This window comes from Pundamilia nyererei, unplaced genomic scaffold, assembly GCF_000239375.1.
Source record: "Pundamilia nyererei isolate P.nyererei 1_Seehausen unplaced genomic scaffold, PunNye1.0 scaffold00080, whole genome shotgun sequence".
Lineage (NCBI taxonomy): Eukaryota > Metazoa > Chordata > Actinopteri > Cichliformes > Cichlidae > Pundamilia > Pundamilia nyererei.
Genome location: NW_005187481.1, coordinates 2,267,819 through 2,283,178, shown reverse-complemented (window position 1 = coordinate 2,283,178; position 15,360 = coordinate 2,267,819). Strand labels below are relative to the sequence as shown.

Sequence of the window (15,360 nt, the reverse complement as noted above, 5' to 3'; positions counted from 1 at the left end):
TATATATATATATATATATTGTGTGTGTCCTCAGAATGAAAATTGTAGCACCATCTTTTATAGCAGTAAACAGTGGTAAAGATATCTCTGCACTTCTCTCCAGTTGATTCAGGACTGGATCTGTCATATAGGCTTGGATGGTACCAATTTTTCAGAGGTCATTGTTATGACTGGGTTCAGCAACCACAGCCTTAGCGAGGCAGGGACTTGTTTCCTTGGGAACCGCAGCACAACCTGACACAACCTAGGCTGGCACTTTGATTGTAGACACGCAGAAGTTGAAAAGTTCTCTTGAACAGATGGGTCAACTGGGTTGTGCACTGTGTGAGGGCTCAGTGTGAGGCTCAATCAGACCTCGTAGTTTGACTGATGTTTTAGCTGCCTGTGAAGTTTTGCACCTTCTCCTCAATGAAGAACAAAAAATTGCAGCGGTGGAGTGGAGGAGTCCTGCATTTTTATCTATTCATTTATTTTAGAACATGGTGAAGCACATCAATGATTATTACTTCTTCAATCTATGATACGCAGACATCAGAAGGATAATGATGGAAGATATATTGTTAGGAGACAACAGTATTGTTCTGAATATATTGCTGAAATTCAAATCAAAACAGCATATTTTCCCACAGCACCTTTTGCATGTTTTTTCTGGCAAATAAGCAATGGTCATTTCTTTTAATTATTACAAAGGTCTATGGTTGTAGAAAAGACAAACTAAATTTAACACATAACAGAATTTCACATTTAATGGTTCTATTTGTTTCTTTTTCTTTATAAAAATAATGCAGCACAAAGTACCACAGTACTTTACCAGACACTTTTTTCAAGGTTTGTTTTTTTGCCTTCAGGTCAAGGAGTTGTGTAGTCAAATAGCAACCTCTACACCTCTACACTACATTTCAGTAAAACTTGAACATAAGTGACAACAACCTCCCAGGTGTGAAAGTGGGCATGAGTGAGAACCACTTTTCTTCCCCTCTTAGAGACACTCTTATCTATAGAGATCGTTGACAGGTGAAAAAGTATGCTTGGGTGAGCTTCTCCAGCAAATTGTGAGTCTGTGTAATGATGGCCAAACTGAACATAAGTCATAAAACATTGACTCAATTGTTTGGACTTGTACTTACAGTTGGCACTCCTGATGGTCTTAATAAGCTAAGGTTTGGCCAGGCAGAGTTCTTGCTGTGTGGCAGGTCAATCCAGATAAACCTTGGGCTCTTAAACTCTACCGCTAAGCAGTTTTGCCTCGACTGCATTTTCTGTTGCAAAGTTAAACATCTACACAAAACAAACAACAGACACTAGACCCATCGGGCAGTTTGAGGCTCTCTTTGAAAGTCCACCTCCATACTGTGGTACAGGCTGCCTTCAGCATTCATTTTTCAGTTTTTTCAACATAGCAACCATCTGGACCATTGCGTGATCACAGCATGAGGTTTTGTGGTGAGTGCTGCTTCACTGGTAGACTTAAAGTTCCCTCCTCAGTCAAACAGTGGATGCCTTGATTGTATTTGGAAGGATTTTGTTTTTTTCCCTAAGAATATGTGTTGCTCTGGATCACCTTCATAAGGTCTCTGGCTCAGTATGCTAATTGGATTGTCTATTTGAACACGGTGTATTTTCCAACAAACAGTGCTCAAGGGAATTAGAGTCACCTAGGCAATACACAGTCTCTACAGTTCTGCCTCCTGGACTTACACAAGTTGTACTACAGTTGGAGTTACCCAAGCAAGCAATGTCAAAGTTGTCCCGTGGAGCAGCTAGCAAAACATATTTTAGAGTTATAATTGGTTGTTCAGACGACAAATGAAAAAAAGTTTATATTCAGTGATTCTTTTTTAGTTTATTACAGCAGTGCTGCCACAATACTTGGTTGTTGACAGGGTGAATTTTAATAACCAAAAAGATTTCATTTTCTCAGCCTAGCACTTTCTCAATATTGCAGTCTTGCAATGTCTGATCCAGTTCAGTATTTTTCTTCCAGAGCTGGCATTTTTTTAGCTGATTTCATTCATTAAGGAAGCTAAAATCGTAATTTTGGAAATGACTAAGAAAAGTATTTGATTTTTTGAGCAGTTCAACAGGACTCAATTATGACAAAAACATTTTATCACTCTGAGAGAACTAACCTCTTGTTCCTCCCTTTGATTTTCTGCTGAATTATGTATCGCGATCTGCCTGAATCAGCTTGTAGTCTTGTGGGTCTACCATCTGGGATGACAGATGATAACTAAGTTTTTTGGAGAAAAAGAGCTGAGATGCAGGGAATGTCACTCCTAGTTGTGTTCAGCACTTCTAATTTATCAATTTTGCTGCTCAGGTAGTAAATTTCAGTGAGACATCCAGTAGTCCAAGAAGTTTCACATCCTCCAGTAGGGAAAAATCTCCTGTTTCCCTTTGCCACCACCTCAGAGCACTTTGAGATGAGAAAAGGAAATCTGGCACTGTCAAGCTTTTGATAAAATATTTGTGGGAAAGCTGAGGAATGTGAGATAAAACCCAAAGGCGTGGTGTCAATGATATTCAGCAGAGATTCTCGCTGAGTGATAGCAAAACGCATATTTTACGAACAACATGAATTTTAATGAAAATGTAAACAAAGAAAAAAAAGGACACTAATTCACTAGACTGTCAGGCATGGTGCCATCTGGAAGACAGGCATGAGGCCAACTGGAAAACATTAAGTCATGAGTGTCATCAACCATAACAATCATGTCACTATCAAAGCATGGCTATTCATTGCAGAAGTGGCTATAATATCAGGGGAGCAGTTACAACCAAACCATTATAAAATCAGCTACGGTATGCCATTTTTAGATGCCACATTGTATAATACATTTGAAAACTTTGAAATTTAACAGTGAATTTTAAAATAGAAATGAAAAAAAAAAAAGATGATGCACATATCAAGTAAGCTAAAGTAATTTTTACTGAATTCTCCAAATACCAATTTAATTGAAGCAATACATACATGCACACCTCATAAGTTCACATATCTTGTTGAAAGCATGTGTTTAATGGAATAGTAGGCAGCAGTATGAAACATTTACAGTGTGATTTATAATTCCTCTTAAAATTATATCCCATGGGATGCTGTTAATGTCAGTCTTGGGTATAAGAAAAGTGTATCTGCTGATTGCGTTTTTGCTTCTTCCTGCCTTTTTATACTGCAAACATGAACTGGAGAAAGCGCAATCACTGTTCATGCCACATTGACTACAGGTTCTCCTCACAAATGTAAAAAGGGAGACATTGATTTTTGAGCAATTAGTGCATCAATAACTAGCACTTTCAATTTTCATGTATTCCAAAGGAATTGGATTTTTCATTGAATTTCTGTATATTTGTGTTTTGCTGTCTAGCTTAATACTCATTTACCTTACTCCTGTATGGAACATTGCGGCATGCAGTTGCATTTTAAATAACTCCATTTGCTGTCGTGTATGTATATTTCTATCAGCTCTCACCCACACTGACTAGGGAAGCATTGATTCCTCTTGTTCTTTTCCTAATCCCTAACTGACGACATAGACCCACACTAGACTGAGCACCTGTGTTCTTTTCTGTTTCAGTTGAAAAACTATTGTGGAAATAATTGGAACTATTCACCTGTGTTTGGATTAACATAATGATTTACTTCTACATAACTTTTTAAACTAGAAGTAGCATTTTGTTTTCGCTGTAACTTTCTTTAAAAGCCTGTGAAAATAAAGAAATGCTGTAAAACAGTGCAGCATTGAAGAGACAGTGACTGCGACATGGACTGCTGTTGTCTAATTATAACCCGAGTCATTAAAGCTGGTATTGATCAGCATATTGAAGTTTTGCATTAGTAACACAAACATAGCACAATAAAATCGGATGCACTGAAATGAACTCTACTTGATTAGTAAGTGGGCACTCACTGATTCAGCAGACACACAATTTTTTTTAACTGTTTTCACGATGAAGTTTTCCAGAGCATGAGACCTTGATACTTAACCCCAATGATTGCTCCTATTTCAATTACCAATAGGACTCAAACACACACACATGCATATACACACACACACACAGAAAGAAAGAAAGAGAGAGAGGGGAAATAATTATACTCTAAAATCATTGCAGCATGAAAAAAACAGAAGTCTTTTCCTAGAGGGAGTAAAGATCAAAGAAGACACTAAAATAATGGGTCACAATTGTAGAGTTGAAAGGTTCAAAATCAAACACAATAATTACAGTGTTTGAGCTAGCCAGTGGCAATGGAGTGTGGAAATGTCTGCATTGTGCAATGGCAGGTGGAAGCTGGATGTGATGATAGTAGCAAAGTTGCATAATTGGCATGAGAAAGAAATTTGACTCTATGACCTTTAGTATGCAAGTGTTCATTGTCAGACGCCTCTTGGGTAAACAAATTGGTCAAATATATCATTTCTCTCAGCAGACAAAATCTTCGCTCGTAAGGGTGTATTCTTGAGCGTGGATTTCAAACCATAGGTTATTTTAGAGCTACATTGCTTCCCTACTCAATGTCTAGCTGTGTAATACAGAAATAATGAGTCTCTTAGGCTGTGAGTTTTTGTATTACATTTTTATTTGATTATTCAGCTGAAACAATCCACACTGGCCCTGAAGTTTGTTTTGGATGTAAGCTCACAAGATATAATTTCTTGTTCCTACATTCATTTTTCCATGAATTTCATAAAGCTGAGATATTCATTGAAACTCTTGAAGCTCTGAGACTGAAAAGAAGCCATGCTGGGATAGCTATGATTGCATTTTTTTAAATGCCCTATTTTCTCTTTGTTATTGTTGTTGTCTAATTATTGTGTTGTGCTTCTAGGTATGCTGTATGTTTTACTGCAAGTTATTGAAAAAAAAACAACGATTAATTTTATAGCTGTAGAGTCATTATTCAAAAACACAGTGCTGCTTGCTTCCCCTGTCTAATGTTTCACTTTGACCCTCTGTTAGTTTTTTGTTTTTTTTTTCATTTTTGAATAATTAAATAAAAAGTAACAGCTATGTCCATATTGCTTTATGGAGCTAGGTTTCAGCAGAAAGGGAACCAGCTTTTTGACCCATATTGTGTTTTTTTTTCATTTTACAGGCAGATCGTCTGATGACCTAATGGAACTGAATTTACAAGTGATATTGTGTTGGGTCGTGGTGCTGCACTGTGGCTCTGCTGAAGGCAGTATCCTGTACCGGGTCCAGGAGGAGCAACCTCCAAATACTCTTATAGGTAGCCTGGCAGCAGACCAGGGACTGCCAGACTCAGGTCACCTTTACAAGCTAGAGGTGGGTGCCCCTTATCTTCGTGTCGATGGAAAGACAGGGGACATTTACACCACAGAGATTCCTATAGACAGAGAAACCCTGAGGGACTGTCGCTCCCTGGCTAAGGGTAAACCCTGCTACCTGGAATTTGAAGTATCAGTGACTGATCTGATACAAAACCAGAGCCCACGGCTTATTGAAGGACGCATTGAAGTACAGGACATCAATGACAACACCCCCCAATTTCCTTCTTCTGTGCTTACCATCTCAGTCCCCGAGAACACGATCATGGGAGCGTTATTCTCCATACCTCTAGCTACAGACAGGGACTCTGACAGGAATGGGGTAGCTGACTATGCGCTGACTGCAGGGCCAGATGCTGCAACCCTGTTTGGTTTGCAAGTGGCTGATGACAGGGGAGGGAAGCTCCCACAGCTCATTGTCCTGGGCAACCTAGATCGTGAGTTAAAGGATTCTTATGACCTCACCATAAAGGCAGTGGACGGAGGAAACCCTCAGCGCTACAGCAGTGCATTACTCAGAGTGGTGGTGACTGATGCCAATGATAACGCTCCTAAGTTTGAAAAGTCCACCTATGAGGCAGAGGTTTCGGAAAATAGCCCTGTTGGACACTCTGTGTTGCAGGTAATTTAAAAACTTTTTTGTATAATGTTGTAGTCTGGATTGCAAAGTTAAATTGTAACCAGCAATGTCTTTCTGAATAAATGTATAGTTTAAAATTTTGGATTTTACCTTTTTCAATATATTTTTGAAGAGAGCATTAGCTCATTATCCTTCTACAGGTAATAAATGCTTATATCTTGTATTGACAATGTAGTTGCAGAACAGTGTGAGATATTATTTTCGGAGTATAAATTGCTCTGTGCAGGATTTTCACAGCATGTTGCTGCGAATTTACACTGATTATCATGAAGGAAATGTCAGGCCTAATAATTTACAACCTTTCATTGAATCCTAGAAAAAAGAGAAAAGAAGGCTAGTGATGTAACTATCAAAAAACAGAGGAAAAGCAATAGCCAAAACAAAGTTATCTACATGCTGTGATTTAAAGTGATCAGACGCACACAGATTCCTGGATTAATTTATTCAGTGACCAATGATTCATTAGTTACATTCATTGTTAGTGTTGTAAATAACATTAGTTACAACACTAACTGTTGCGCATATTTAATGACTTTAACCATTGAATATGTTTTGATTACAGGTTAAAGCAAACGACTCTGACATGGGCCCGAATGGAGAAATTGAGTACACCCTTCACCAGGCAGTAGACCCAGTGCCGAAACTCTTACGAATTGATCGGTCCACTGGCATCATCTATGTCAAAGGACCACTGGACAGGGAGGAAATCAGCAGCTTGTCCTTCTATGTGATAGCAAGGGATAAAGGCCCTCAGCCTAAAAGCTCTAAGACATTTGTAACCATTGAAGTGACTGACCAAAATGACAATGCTCCAGCTGTGGAGATTCGTGGGATTGGCCTTGTGACGCACAGTGAAGGAGTGGCAAATATTTCCGAAGACATGCCAGTGGGAACAGCTGTTGCTTTAGTTCAAGTATCTGACAAAGATGAGGGAGAAAACGCTGTGGTCACTTGTGTGGTAGCAGGTGATGTGCCATTTCAGCTTCGCCCTGCCAGTGACTCAACCAGTGACAACAAGAGGAAGTATTTCCTACAGACCACCACGCCTCTCGACTATGAAAGAGTTAGAGATTACCGAGTAGAGATTGTGGCTGTAGATTCTGGAAACCCAGCACTCTCTAGTACAAACTCTTTGAAGGTTCAAGTGACTGATGTGAACGATAACTCTCCAATATTTTCCCCTACCTTGTTTGAGGTTGATTTTGCTGAAGAAAACCAACCAGGAGAAAAAATTTTAGATGTTATAGCCACAGATGCTGACAGCGGCACTAATGCCGAACTTCTCTATAATATTTTGCCAGATTCATCCATCAAAGGCTTGTTTGAGATTGACCCAAATACAGGCGAAGTAAGAGCCAAAAGCTCTCTTGATCGTGAACACAAAGAACAATATGAGTTTCGTGTCACTGCAGCAGATAAAGGGTCTCCTGTCCATAAAGGAACAGCAACTGTTGTAATAAAAGTAATAGACCGCAATGACAATGATCCCAAATTCATGCTTAGTGGCTACAGTTTTTCAGTCTTGGAAAACATGCCACCTCTGAGTCCAGTTGGTATGGTGACAGTCCTAGATATGGACAAAGGCGAGAATGCCCACGTTCACCTCTCTGTAGAGCCTGATGAAGGAAAGTTTGTTGTTCAAAATGGAACAGGAACTATTCTCTCAAGCATCTCGTTTGACAGGGAGAAAGAAAGCAGCTATAATTTCCGTCTAAAAGCAGTGGATGGAGGAGAGCCACCCAGGTCTTCATATGTGGGTGTTACAATCAATGTACTGGATGAAAATGACAATGATCCCGTGATAACTAAGCCCTCCAACTCTTCCTTCAGACGCTTATCACCTCTAGCCTCCCCAGATAGCCACGTTGAAGTAGTGGAAGCTGAGGACCTGGACAATGGCCCTAATGCAGAGCTGGTGTTCAGTATCGCTGGTGGAAACCCTTACCAGTTATTTCGCATTTCCCCCTCAAGTGGAGAGATCACGCTAGCAAAGGAGATGACACGCAAACATGGTGGATTACATCGCCTAGTGGTGCGAGTAAGTGACAAGGGGAAGCCTGCACGCCACGCTACTGCCCTGGTCCACATCTATGTCAATGAAACCATTTCAAATGTCAGCTTAGTGGAAGCCTTAGTGGGACACAGTCTTTACACTCCACTGGACAGGGACATTGCTGGTGATCCCGACAATGGTTTTGCTGCTCAGCGTAGTAATATATTGTTTGGAAGCCTTGCTGGTGTAGCAGGTGTTGTAATGTTGATCTTGGTGGTGGTATTTATTCGCCACCGCATCCAAAGAGAAACCAAGAGTGGATATCAAGCTGGCAAAAAGGAAACCAAGGACTTATATGCACCCAAACAGGCCCCAAAAAACACCAAAGGCAAACGTGGACGGAAAGGTAAACCTCAGAAGTCTCCAAAACCACTCGGGGAAGACGAAGAGGTCAGCCTTCAAAAAAGTCTGAAGTTCAACCTTGATGGAGTCAATGATAGCCCCAGGATACATCTGCCTTTAACATATTCACCAGGAAGCCCTGATATAGGCAGACACTACCGTTCCAACTCCCCTTTACCCTCCATCCAGCTGCAAGCCCAATCGCCATCTGCCTCACAGAAGCATCAGGTGGTCCAGGACCTCCCTGCCACCAACACCTTCGTAGGAACAGGAGGAGACGACAATTCCACTGGCTCAGACCAGTACTCAGATTACAGCTACAAGACGGGCCAACCGAAGTATAACAACAAACAGGTACAGTTATCTCAAGCGCATAGTAAGGTCTGTCTGAGGAATGGGTGATTGGTTTGGTGTATTTTGTGAGAATGTTGAAAAGCAGTGATTTCATTATAAGACTTGCAATATTTTAGTCTTATCATCTACAGTCCTGAAAATCACAGATTCAACAACTCTCATTCATGACTACTTTGGCAGTTCTAGTAATTTGATATGATTTACTTTGACAATAACAGTCCCAAATTTGAATTATCTGAATGCCATTTTTGTCATTGTGCCATCTATCTGGATTGTAAAAATGTAAAACGATAGTTAAAAATTTAGTACAAATTTGTTACTGGCTGTTTTACTCAGTGCATAACTGTAAATTGTGTGTGATGATATACGAAGAACAGACCAAATCATTTCCAAAATTATATTATCCATTCTTTCTCTTACTAGTAACTGTCTGCTTTGCTTCTCTGGGTAAGGCATGTATATATGTAAAATTGCATAGACAGAAAGAAAGTTGCTGCAAGTATTTGCTCAATTGTGGCACTGCTAAAAAATAAGATTTTGTCAGGTTGGCAGAAGAGTTGAGCAGGGATGGTCTGTTCTCACTTACTTCTGCTCTTCTGCTTGACCTCTAGTGCTCTGTAGTGATCTCGGCAGGTCATTTGCTCTTATCTCCCTGCTCCTTATGCTCTTATCTCCTCTTATCTGTACAACATTTGGGCTTGAATCACCATGGAAACAGAAATATTAATAGAGTCAGAAGGGATTACGAACAGAAAGATTTTAGAGAGTAAGGCTAGAAAGCTAGTGTGTCTCTGGGTTTCTGTGTCATCTGCAACTGTGTAAATGTGTGTCTTGGACTACACAAATATAAATTTGTGTGCAGGAGGGGATAAGGCAGATTATCATTATCCTTATATAGTAGAACATCCCTTATTATACAGAAAAATGTCCAGATGTCTTGATCCCACCAGTTACACAGCCACGCTTGAGCCACTGAAATGGATCTGTGGTTTTTATTTATTTACTTTTTTAGTTAAATATGTGCTGAACTCACATTCAACACAGAAAAAAAACCCAGCTAGTGTCAGTGAGAGGTAAGATGCTGATAAGACAACTTCAAAGAATACCCAGCACCAAAGACAGCTTTGCGCAGGGGCATTCCATCACAAACAACCACAAATTCAAAAACTCAGGGTATGATTAGCAACCTAACATGACTGATTCCTCTGAACCACACTGAGTGAAAAGTGATATATTTGTGAAACACACACCAACTAGATCTAACAATACTTTATTCATGTCGCTACTGTGGCATTCAAAGGATGGCTATTATTTAGTACTGAAAATATTTGACATTGATGTAAACAATTTATTTTCAACCAGGATGAGTTGACATGAGCTTTCAAGACACTTCCTACATTTCAGCCGTACAAAACAGTTTGACATTCTCCAAGGCTTTGCAGATAACGTTTGCCACATAAAAATTAGCAAAAATAGAAGGGGAAAACATGCCGCTGAGTTCTGAACATGTGTAGGTGACACATTTTCTGTGGAGATATCTTCAGAGCCAGTCTCACAGTTGGCTTGTTGGTAGTTTTAGCAGATGTTAGTTGACAGCTTAGGTGATCACAAGCCGTTGTGGATGGAGTCAGTTTAGAGAACAGTCACCACTGTCTTCTTGATGGACAACATAAGGGACCAAAATGACTGCAAGCCACAGGGTGTGTCTGGGTGTTTGTGTGTAGTGCCAATCTCTCTGTTTGTATGTAGATTTGCTCCTTAATCTAAGAGTGTTAATTGTGTCTGGCACAGATGTAAGCTCTCAGCATTTAACAGTATTGTGTGTGCGCTTTCTCAATATGATCGCATAAATACATATGCAACATGACTCAAGTGAGTGACAGGCTGTTTAAAAACATGGACAGATGTTGAAGCTCATGTGACATACCTCAGCAGATGTTGTCTTGTGTATGGCATCCCCTCTCACATCAGGAAGAACAGATTGACCAAAATATATAATTAAAGCAACTGCCAAGTGATGTGACAGATCTAGAGTGGTGCCATTGTTTTAATTAACTGTGCTGCACTCAACAACTAGTTTTGTTTTTTTGTTTCCCCAATATGGTCAGATGTCTATTTTTTTTTTTTTTTTTGTCAAATCTCAAAGTCTCAAATTTCCAGCGTGCATGTTCAGGGATTATGAGCATATGAAACATTACAAGCATTTAATGATATTTTTTTGTTTCAAGCAGTATCTTCATGCTTTAGGCTTTAATTAGAGACAGTTTCCTTCTGAACACAAATCTATTGTCAGGTGGCGTCTGAGCGGATATTAAACAAATTGATCAAAAAAACGATATAAAAGTGTGCGAGTGTGTTTGTGAGTGTGTTAGTGGTATTAGACGTTGATTGCAGAGATATATTTAAAAGATGAAAATATTTTCCCAGGTTTAGATTGCAGGTGCAAATAGACTGATAATGTAAAATTAGATGGAGTGTAATTAAAGACTGTCATACATGCATTAGTATTTATTTGCAGGTAAAATATTGTCTTGTTTGCTGCACCTACTTAACTCTTCATTTTGAACTTATTTGTGGAGCTGGTCATTACAAAATGATTACTTTTTCATCTTCTCTATTTGAACTTATCAGAAGCATTCTCTACGTTAATATGCTAGATTAATGAACAGCCCACGGCTGAATAGTGGAATATTGAAGTACTATATTACTCAAGAACCCGAACAGATGTTTCAGATGTGCTAATTAGATCATCATATTACCTAAGCATGTGCCAGCTATATGTGCAAAATAATATTTGTTTAGTTTCCTACACCAGGAGCTAGTACTGCTATCAGTTCAGAAACATTTTGATCTTTTCCCAAGACTCTGTGGAGAATGTTTCAGCCCTGTAATTGTTTTAGATTAACCCACTTCTGCAAATATTCCTAAAATGCTGTTTCCAGGATGTAATGTTTTGCAAAAAAGAAACAGCAACAGACACTCAACGCCACTAATCACACTTCTAATTTTGCATTCCATGTGTCTACAAGCAATAACATTCAGTAACATGGACAGTGCTTTTGCTGCCAACTAGCTCCAAAGCTTCTGAGAGCCATTGCATCAGAGGTGGAAAAAGGATGATAGGCACTAAAGAAGCCCAGCTTCATTCCTCTGTGGTCCTTTGTCAACACCCTTTAGAATAACACTAATCAAATGCTAAATTAGAAAGTTTTAGATCAAGGAAAATTACTGAGCACTAATGTAGCATCATAGTCAGCCCAAATGGTTCTATACTAGATTCAAACAAACATGTGGGAGACTTCAAATAGTGGGGTGTTATAGCCACACTGTACTGAATATGCATAGAGGTTCTTACAGTTTCTGCTTGCACCTGTTTGGGTATTGTTGTAATTAAAGTAGGGACACTAGGAATTTTCCTCAGGGTCTTGGCAAGTTAAGCCATTTTTAGATATATGCCACAATTTTATTCTTGGGCAAACAATATATTGTACTGATTACTGCATGTGAAGTTACTATCCATACAAATAGTGGTTCCTTGATTCTTAAGATTTAAAAGGAAACTTTTTATTTTATTAACAGAATATGAATATTTTAAATAAGTGTGTTTTACCCAGTGTCATCCATTTGGACAAAATAAAGCAAATGAATAGTAGTAGTCACGAAAGTAACATAGCAAAGCAAATGTTGGTACATAGTTGTATTTTGAAAACACAACATTGTAAGCTGCACATTTCTAACTCCAGGCTGCTAAAGGTTGCACCTTTTGTAGTTTACCCCCTCATCACCTTTGAATGTGTGATATTGCATGATGGTTGCTAGAGAAACCAGTGACTCACGTTAGCCATTAGACCTGATAATTAGCTCTGTTGGGTCCAAGAGCTGGCACCTTTTTTCACACTTCATTTAATGAGAATCTTACATATGAACAAAAAGCAAAATGAAAGTCAGGAAGGACTGAAAATCATCTGTTACACAACAATCATTACTGCGTCACTGTATTTTTTATGCATCAACGCATGCTGATAAAATGTTCTATTCATTCAATGAGGATGAATTTTGTCCAGCTCTGGCTTACTTGTTCATCTCCATGCCCACCTGTAGTAGAGTGAGTCAGTGTGAGTCTTAATTAACCTGCTTCTTTGTTAAGAAGGGCCCACACTTTGTGAACTTTAGGCATCCCTTTGAGCTGGGATTAGCCCGATTTAGTCCAATGCGGGTATTTGAAATCAGCCGAGGTATATTACAGATGAGGCTGGAAGCACAATTTGTTCTTTGAGACTGTGACACACTGGCCCTCAATTACTTAGGTGTGTTTGGAAGTCTTCTTACCGTGCACGAAAAACAAGTGCGTAAAATTACTATCAGATTAATCGAGCATGTGCACTGCCCTTTTTTGCCCTCATCACTATAGTCATGTTAGCAAAACAGAATCATTCTGAACTAACAGATTGGTACAATCTGTATACACGCATACTATCTGCACACGACATTATCTATATAAGAAAATGCATTTACCTCTAGGTTAAGTGGGGAAATTAGTGGCAATGAAAGCACAGAATGAAAGAAAGAAAGAATGAAAGAGAAAACCCTGTACGCTTCACTGAAGCAAGGAAGCAAGAGAAAGTCCAAATGAAGAAAGTGAAACATTTTTGTGCAAAGAGGAAGTCAAAAGACACAGATTCCCACAAATGTTTCCACCAGACTGAGGATTGTTGAAAACAAAAAGTCTGTGGCTGAAATAATGGGGGTTCTGAATGTTGTTTCCCCCTGAGACAGGCACTGTGACTCGGGGAAAAAAAGTTTGGCTATCAAACATTCTATAAAAAAGAAGAAAACAGTGAAGGGGAAGGAGCACGTAATCTGTCAGCTCAAGATGAGAACCTCACTGCAATGAAAAATGAAATTAATTAATTAATTTAAAAAATGTGATAGTGCCAAGAAACTGACTTAAGAAAATGACTGTAATGATGTCACCCAGGAATGATATGGCATTTTTAATACCGTTGAAGCCTACAGTTTTCCATTTAGTATTCTGTTCAGATTTTTTTTTTTTTATGTTTTTGATTAATTGTAATTCTGAACATTTTGCGACTTATGGTGTTTTAGAAAACAGCAAGTACTGGCCAAATTAGCCCTGGGTCTTTGATCTCGTCCTTTAGATGCAGTGCTAATAGCATTTAGCCAAAATTAATCGTTCTGTCTACAAACAACAATGGCATGGCATCTTCATATCATCATATATTACCATTCCTTTTGTAGGTAAAGTTAATAATGTCTATTTTTCAACAAGCCTGTCTGAAAAGGGCTTGATTATTGCACATTTGAAGAAATAGGACTGATGAAGTCACTGGTATCAGTGAAATAATATTCACATCGTGGCTCTGCCTGAAATTAATCTTGATTCAAGCTGCAATGACTCTGAGCTGGCTGTAAGTGGTTACAAGTTGTACAGGGCAGACAGAAATAAATTTGGTGTAGGCGTTGCTTTTTATCTCCAGGAACAGTGATAAAAAATGTTTAATGAGTCCAGAGATTGAGAATTTTTGGTTAAAGATTTGTTTTTAACATTTATGCCTATTTTATAGGCTGTTGTTACAGACCACCTAATTCTAATATACAGTATTTTGAAAATTTAAGTGTAATGTAACAGAATAGAATTTTTTTTTTCTTCCTGGTGACCTGAACTTTTATTGGTTTCTATCAATCTTAATGAATCTTAATTTCTTAATAAGTACTGCTCATTTAGAAATAAACCTTATCTGAATTACAGGGATCTCTAAACTTTCCTCAAATTGTGACAAGGTCAACAGTTTCTGTAAATAACCGTAGTAATAAAATCTCTATGTACACTAATCACATTTGTAAATAATAAAATAATATGATCAGGGTCTGTATTGGTGGCAGTTGGGTTCAACATTCATAATTTAAACTTGGAAAACAAAATTGTCAAAATCTGTAAAATAGCACTGTCCTTTGTAGAAGTTATGGAAATTTGATATGGATTTATTTTTGAATGATGTTAAATTGGTCAGAATGATGGTAAATGGCCTTTATTTGTATAGCGCTTTACTAGTCCCTAAGGACCCCAAAGTGCTTTACACATCCAGTCATCCACCCATTCACACACTGGTGATGACAAGCTACATTGTGGCCACAGCCACCCTGGGGCACACTGACAGAGGTGGGGCTGCCGGACACTGGTGCCACCGGGCCCTCTGACCACCACCAGTAGGCAACGGGTGAAGTGTCTTGCCCAAGGACACAACGACCAAGCCGGGACTCGAACCGGCAACCTTCCAATTACAAGGCGAACTCCCAACTCTTGAGCCACAATCGCCCCATTATGTGGGGAAATCTTGCAAATAGGGCTGTAACCGTGTTTATGGATGATCTAATGCAGGGGTGCCCAATCCCGGTCCTCGAGAGCTACCGTCCTGCAGCTTTTAGATGCATCCTTGTTCCCACACACCTGAATCAAATGAATGGCTTGTTATCAGGCCTTTGCCAAACATGATGGCATGCTGAAGAGGTAATCAAACATTTGATTCAGCTGTGTTGGAGTAGGGATGCATCTAAAAGCTGCAGGATAGTAGCTCTCGAGGACTGGGATTGGGCAGCCCTGATCTAATGTATCTGTTAACCCTTTTATACATGAATTATGACAACCTCAATCAGGATTTTTTTCTTAA

General features: G+C 39.1%; 1 protein-coding gene across 1 annotated transcript in view; it reads left to right on the top strand.

Moving 5' to 3' along the window:
- The window catches only part of pcdh1a (protocadherin 1a), a 106,111-nt gene that overhangs the window by 3,435 nt on the left and 87,316 nt on the right, over positions 1-15,360 (top strand). The window contains exons 2-3 of the mRNA XM_005737902.1: positions 5,090-5,904; positions 6,485-8,671. Of these exons, the coding sequence (XP_005737959.1) occupies positions 5,110-5,904; positions 6,485-8,671 (2,982 nt within the window). The 5' untranslated portion in view covers positions 5,090-5,109. The remainder of the gene's footprint in view (positions 1-5,089; positions 5,905-6,484; positions 8,672-15,360) is intronic.